The following is a 7696-nucleotide window of genomic DNA, read 5'->3' on the forward strand; positions in this document are numbered from 1 at the left end:
TCTAAAGAAATATTCAACATCTAATAGCTAAATCATGGTGTAAAAGCAGGTAAACAAACTGTTTCTCCTCCTTTAGTAAATTTTCTTGTGTTTTGTGGTGGAAAACTGAGTGGGTTGAGAGTAACACTTCAAACCTGTTCTCCAGAGATTTAAACAAATAAATGGGGAAGCTTGCTTTCCATTGCCACTCCCTGCGAACAGGCTTCCATTACCCCTGTCACAAAGATATTTATGGCTGATTTCAAATGGTCAACCCTGATATGGTCAACCTTGTTACTTAATAGGCACTTACTATAATCATTTAAACAAATATCTCTTGAGATGGGAAAACATCATTTTTACAAAGTTGAACCTATGCTCTTTATGAGAGACTGTTCAAATTAGGTGAAATCCCAAAATAAATTTGAGCAAGTTACACTTCTCAAAAGGCAGCAAATTGTGTTTTTATCATTAGAACCACTTCCTGAAAATGTGGTGGTGTAGAATATGTGACTGTCTGGGTTAGAATCTGGGTCGTCTGGGCACCAAACGTCTCTGACTCATTTAAAATGTTCTCCACAGGCCTCTATGAAGCAGATCGGCAGTACTCAGACAGAAAGTGATGTATCACTGGGTATTCCTGCAAATACTGTCATGGCCTACAGTCTGATTGAACTCTATGTCAAATGCAATGGACAGTTTGGTGAGGAAGTGTATGGTTTGTCAATGTCCAAGGTATAGCTGCATGGTTAAGTACCATGGTAAAATACACAGCCAGTGTCTATATTCCTCGGTGTATTTAGTATATCCCACTGTATTTAGTATATCCCACTGTATTTAGTATAGCCACTGTATTTAGTATAGCCACTATATTTAGTATAGCCACTGTATTTAGTATAGCCACTGTATTTTGTATAGCCACTGTATTTAGTATATCCACTGTATTTAGTATAGCCACTGTATTTAGTATATCCACTGTATTTAGTATATCCACTGTATTTAGTATATCCACTGTATTTAGTATATCCACTGTATTTAGTATATCCCACTGTATTTAGTATATCCACTGTATTTAGTATATCCACTGTATTTAGTATATCCACTGTATTTAGTATATCCCACTGTATTTAGTATATCCCACTGTATTTAGTATATCCACTGTATATAGTACAGCCACTGTATTTAGTATATCCACTGTATCTGTCTGTGTGTTACTGGTTATGACTGTTGTCTGCTCTTGTCCACAGAGCTGTGCCTCTTCTCCAACAATGGGGGCTTTGAAAAGGTTAGGTCAAAGGATGACATTGAAGAGGATGGAATTATGGACCTGAGAGGCAACTTTGATGCCAACAGCCACTTAAATCTGAACGAAGGTAATAATGCCAGTGGAGGGTAATGTCTCCTGTTTAGCGGTCAACATGTAGTCTACTGAATAGAACGTCTGGTCAACATGTAATGTGGTCTACTGAATGAACGTCTGATTAACATGTAATGTCGTCTACTGAATGGAACGACCTGGTCAATATGTAATGTAGTCTACTGAATGGAACGTCTGGTCAACATGCAATGTAGTCTACTGGAATGGAACGTCTGGTCAACATGTAATGTGGTCTACTGAATGGAATGTCTGGTCAACATGTAATGTAGTCTACTGAATGAACGTCTGGTCAACATGTAGTCTACTGAATGGGAACGCCTGGTCAACATGTAGTCTACTGAATGGAACGCCTGGTCAATATGTAGTCTACTGAATGGAATGTCTCAGTCAATCATGTAATGTAGTCTACTGAATGGAACATCTGGTCAACATGTAGTCTACTGAATAGAACGCCTGGTCAACATGTAATGTAGTCTACTGAATGGAACGCTCTGTCAACATGTAATATAGTCTACTGAATGGAACGCCTGGTCAACATGTAGTCTACTGAATGGAATGTCTGGTCAACATGTAGTCTACTGAATGGAACGTCCGGTCAACATGTAGTCTACTGAATGGAACGCCTGGTCAACATGTAATGTAGTCTACCGAATGGAATGTCTGGTCAACATGTAATGTAGTCTACTGAATGGAATGTCTGGTCAACATGTAATGTAGTCTACTGAATGGAACGGTCAACATGTAGTCTAAATGGAATGTCTGGTCAATGTATTCTACTGAATGGAACGCCTGTTCAACATGTAATGTAGTCTACTGAATGGGAACGCCTGGTCAATATGTAATGTAGTCTACTGAATGGAACGCCTGGTCAACGGTAATGTAGTCTACTGAATGGGAACGCCTGGTCAACATGTAATGTAGTTCTACTGAATGGAACGCCTGTCAATATGTAATGTAGTCTACTGAATGGAATGTTCATATTTAAATCGTTTTCTTTGATTAGTAATTACAATGTTTCCACACTTTTGGAATATAAAACTAAATGATTTTCTACATAAAATAGGACACTTTGACAACATGGTCTCTGTGTTGTTTGTGCGTTGATAGAACTGGACAAACTGAGGGTCATTTCCAGCTGCTGTCAGTCCTGCCTGTGGCCAAACGCTCCTCTCTGCTCCAGCTCCTCAAGACAACCATGGAGGACAGAGAGGCAGTCAGTGTGCTGGAGTGTGTGGTGAGTGGTAGAGGTCTTCACGGGTCCAACAGATCTGAAATCCCGACCCGGGACCCGAGTGGGTTCGGGTCCTAAATTCTGACTTTTGTCTCGGCTCTGGGTCATGTCTGATCTAATTGCCACAGGTTTTTGGGTATGTGTAATTACAATTGATTTACCGAATGGACCTGATTGGACGGCAAAGAGGAAGAGGACGGCTCTTATTATCTGTTTCAGCCAATTGCAACTCAATAAAATGTATAGCTTATGTCCAACCGAAATTGATTCCGGCCGCTCACCTGATGTGCCCCTGCTGCTGAGGAGAGGAGAGAGAGAGCGAGTGAGTAAAAGGAGACATTGTCTAGGCTACTGTTATTCCTGAAGATTGAGGCCTTTTTCAATGAAGTAAAGCGAAAGTTAGAGGAAAAAGTGTATTATCAGGATAAGGTAAGACCCCGAGTCGAAGTAACAATGTTTATTTCAGCAACAGAAGCAAAGGTACAGGACGGCAGGCAGGCTCAGGGTCAGGACAAGCAAGGGTCAAAAACCAGCAGGGCAAGAAAAATAGAGTCTGGGAAAAGACATGATCTGACAGGACAAACGCTGGTAAGCTTGACAAACAAGACGAACTGGCAACAGACAAACAGAGAACACAGGTATAAGTACACAGGGGATAATGGGGAAGATGGGCGACACCTGGAGGGGGTTGGAGACGAGCACAAAGACAGGTGAAACAAATCAGGGCATGACAGAACCCCACCCTCTAGGAGCGACACCTGGCGCCCCTACATGGGCGCATACCTGGTTGACCGGGTGCCAGCGGTGGAGATCGGCGATGAGGGCTGGGTCCAGAATGTCTCTAACAGGGACCCAGCAGCTCTCCTCCTGGCCATAACCCTCCCAGCCCTATAGTAGTAGTCCTATAGTAGTAGCCACACACACACACACACACACACACACACACACACACACACACACACACACACACACACACACACACACACACACACACACACACACACACACACCACACCCCTACCTACCTACCTACCTACCTACCTACCCACCTAACTACCTACCTACCTAATGGCAGGAATGAATATATTCCTCTCTCTCGCTCTCTCTTTTGTCACAGCTGGATCAGTTGTGTGAAGGTGAGACTCCTGACCTGGGTGATCTGGAAGAGTCTGAGAGGGAGACAGTCCAGGCCATACTGGATCTTGTAGACCAATGTGTTGGGAAGGATGAGGATGTGATCAGATCCTCACTTCTCAGTGCCATCCACCTCATTGTCAGTGCCATGGACGGTGAGATAGAGAGCAGTTTTCACAGGATTCTCCAGTTATTACTTGATCAGTTCCTGGGAAACTAGGTTCACTACTGTGGTTTTATGTGTGTATATTTATATCTTCAGGAATGACAGATGAAGGTCTCTCTATGTTGGGATCCTGTTGCAGTCCTCCAGTCTTACAGGCCCTGCAGATCCTGGTGAGTTCACACCTGCTTGATTGAGCCTCCAGTTCTGTATGACCTGGAGTAAATTTTTCTAGGTTTTTGTTTATGTAAATGTATTTGGGTTTATGTAAATGTATTTAGGTGAAATGTATTTAGGTTTATGTAAATGTATTTGGGTTTATGTAAATGTATTTTATGTAAATGTATTTGGGTTTATGTAAATGTATTTAGGTTTATGTAAATGTATTTAGGTTTATGTAAATGTATTTGGGTTTATGTAAATGTATGGTTTATGTAAATGTATTTGGTTTATGTAAATGTTTTGGGTTTATGTAAATGTATTTAGGTTTATGTAAATGTATTTAGGTTTATGTAAATGTATTTAGGTTTATGTAAATGTGTTGGGGTTTATGTTTATGTAAATGTATTTTTTTGGGTTTAAATGTAAATGTATTGTTTATGTAAATGTATTGAGGTTTATGTAAATGTATTTGTTTATGTAAATGTATATTCCCATGTTAAACAAACTAATATTTCTACCATTATGATAACATTGTACCACCAGTAGCAGTACTGACACCAATGACGGTAAACAGTGGCAATTTTTAACAAAAATATTGGTGGGGCAAACTCAATGAAAAAGTGAATATGCATCGATACATTACTACACTAAACATTGAATGCACCATCATAAATAACTACCAATCCCAGAAATTAGTTTTAGCATGGAACCCAAACCGGCTGTGCGCATGCCTCATCGTGCATAAATGTATTTTGTCTCTCCACACCAAACGCGATCATGACACACAGGTTAAGATATCAAAACAAACTCTGAACCAATTACATTAATTTGGGGACAGGTCGAAAAGCATTACACATTTATGACAATTTAGCTAGCCAGCTTGCGTGCTTGCTAATTTGTCCTATTTTGCTAGCTTGCTGTTGCTAGCTAATTTGTACTGGGATATAAACATTGAGTTGTTATTTTATCTGAATTGCACAAGGTCCTTTATTCCGACAATTAATCCTCAATAAAATGGTCAACCGAATCGTTTCGTCATCTCTCCTCCTTCTAGGCCTTTTCTTCCCTTGACTTTATATTCCGATTGGCAACTTTCATAAATTAGGTCCATTACCGCCACTGACCTCGTTTGTCTTTCAGTTACCCACGTGGGTATAACCAATGTGGAGATGGCACGTGGGTACCTGCTTCTATAAACCAATGAGGAGAAGAGAGAGCAGGACTTGCAGCGCGATCTGCGTCAGAAATAGAACTGACTTCTGTTTTAGCCTTTGGCAACGCAGACGCTCGTTGGCGCGTGAGCAGTGTGGTTGCAATAATTTAATAATATAGATTTCTAAATTTATTTTGCAACGCTCGCGCACGCGACGTGAGCAGTGTGGTTGCACTAATTTAATAATATAGATTTCTAAATGTATTTTGCAACGCTCGCGCGCGCGACGTGAACGATGTGGTCAGCTGATTACAGGCTAACTATACCGCTTGCGTCACATGTGCGGCGTTGCAAATTATATTGGGTTCCGTGGGTTATGACCAGTGTCTATGCTACTGCCCATGTCTTTGGCTCCTATTGCAAGGAAGACCACGATAGTCCAACATCCTTTATAGAGTAAAGTCTATTTGACTTCAGAATCAATATCAGCATCGGTCTGCAATATTACTAATCACTGTTAGAGTGATGGGACGCAGCAGAACACCATTCTGAGGGCAGTTGCCTCTGCCTGTCTGTTAACAAGATGTTCAGGTTATGAATTTAGCAACAATGTTTATAAATCTACTCTCTGCCTCGCTTCAACCATTGCATAGATACAGTTCCATGGGTTTTTACATTCTGACATCAATCACTACCAACAACACGTAGTAGCTAGCTAGCTACCTCAAACAGCAGCTGTTAGCCACCGCAAGTTCCATCCAAACCACTCAGGTTGAATTATTTTCTAACTTGCTCTATTTTAACTGAGGTCTGTTCAGTGGTTGATGAGCACCAAGATGTTTTATCTCTACAAGTTTTAAAATAATTTGCTAGGAGATTGTTGACATGATTCATGATGACTTTTCAGCTAGCTAACTAGAAGACGATAAACAACTATGACATTTCTACCAGAGATAAGATGTCTATTTATCTTTGGCAAATGACATCAAGCCTTCTTATGCGGACACTACTGATGAATCTCTATGGCAGCACCCAAGTGGGCTACAGCTGACTGAGTCCCCAGGCTAGCCTCTCCATAACAGATCACTGAGGAGGCTGAAACAGCTGCATTAGGGAGCTGCCTTTCCTCAAATCAAATTGACCAAAATAACAGTACAACAGGGAACGAGCATGTACTGTGTGCTTTATTAGCTCAAGCAATTACAAATGAAATGTGTGTGAATGAAATCCAGAGTTACATGCAGGACAGGGATAGTGGGGCTGCCCTGAATGATGCATTGCATCAAAGTATAGGTCACATCAATTACACGTTTATAAGTCATTTAGGAGTTTCTTAAATGGACGCCACCGATCTCAAATCTAAGGTAATTTAACCTTTAAAAGTAATTTACTTAATCATTTACTAAAGCGATTTGATTAATCATTTTGCTCAGTGTAATTTCCCTTCATTTAAATTGAGTAACACCAATTACGTTTTATTTAAACACACAAATTATCACTGGAATCATAACATGTGAGACATACTAATTAGCTAACATACTGATTAGCCAATCATTTTATTTAATATAGACCCCTCTCCTGATAACAGTTTGCCTCTGGAAAGAATGCTTAAGGTCCTTGTATAAATTTGTAATGAGTGATCTACAAGGCTGTAACACTAATGATATGAAATACATTTGTTTATTTTATAGCATTCAAATAAATCTCCAAAATAACTCTACTCATCAGTACTGGGACAAGCCTATTTGCTTCTAAGTATTTGAAACAATGCATACAAATCAAGTTTTGCAGTATAAAGGACTTTCATTATGTTTCACATTGATATACAGTTCAGTATCAATTAAAACATGTATAATGTCTAACTAGTTGTCATTTTAAAGTGTTTTTCATTGTTGCAAATTCTAGGGATGCAGATGCCACATTAATTCCTGTGCTGCTTGTCCTCCAGGTGCAGCATGTGGCAGCAGGGAGTGGGAGACCCTCTCTCTGAGAGATGCAGGTCTGGCTGTTCTGACTGAGGAGGAGCTGTATCAGAGGACAGAGAGTCTCTTTGGTCACTCTGAAGTTACACTGAAGAGAGAGGAGGACACACTGAGGACAGAGATGAAGGACCAGCCTGGATACCTTCCTCTAGTCATGAGTATCACTGTGAAGGCCTGGCCTCTTTGAGTGTAAGGAGGGAGGGAGAGGGGAGAGAGACCATGCAACTTGTAAATCCTGTTTGAACTGATACACTCCAGTATTCCATTCCATGTCTTACTCCTGCACTAGTTGAGCTGAAAGACGATCAACGGTGAATGTATCCTTGTAATGTTTTCAGTAGGATTCAACACACGATATCAGACGTCTTCTAGTCATTAGATAATACAACATAAAGTGGACATTAGTAAAACAACATGAAGTGGGACATTACAGAGGAGGGGAGGGGGGGGGTAGTTTATTAGGATCCCCATTAGATAATACAACATGAAGTGGGACATTACAGAGGAGGAGGAG

General features: G+C 40.5%; 1 protein-coding gene across 1 annotated transcript; it reads left to right on the plus strand.

Annotated features, from left to right (window-relative positions):
- Positions 1–561: 561 nt before the first annotated feature.
- On the plus strand, positions 562–7345 carry LOC124029473 (gasdermin-E-like; the record flags this gene model as incomplete). The annotated part of the gene is made up of 6 exons (XM_046341169.1): positions 562–682; positions 1227–1371; positions 2465–2591; positions 3706–3877; positions 3985–4058; positions 7149–7345. Coding segments are annotated over 6 exons (681 nt in total), but the record flags the coding sequence as incomplete, so codon positions are not given.
- Positions 7346–7696: the final 351 nt, after the last annotated feature.

The sequence above is a fragment of the Oncorhynchus gorbuscha genome, unplaced genomic scaffold (genome assembly GCF_021184085.1).
Source record: "Oncorhynchus gorbuscha isolate QuinsamMale2020 ecotype Even-year unplaced genomic scaffold, OgorEven_v1.0 Un_scaffold_6484, whole genome shotgun sequence".
Taxonomy (NCBI): Eukaryota; Metazoa; Chordata; class Actinopteri; order Salmoniformes; family Salmonidae; genus Oncorhynchus; species Oncorhynchus gorbuscha.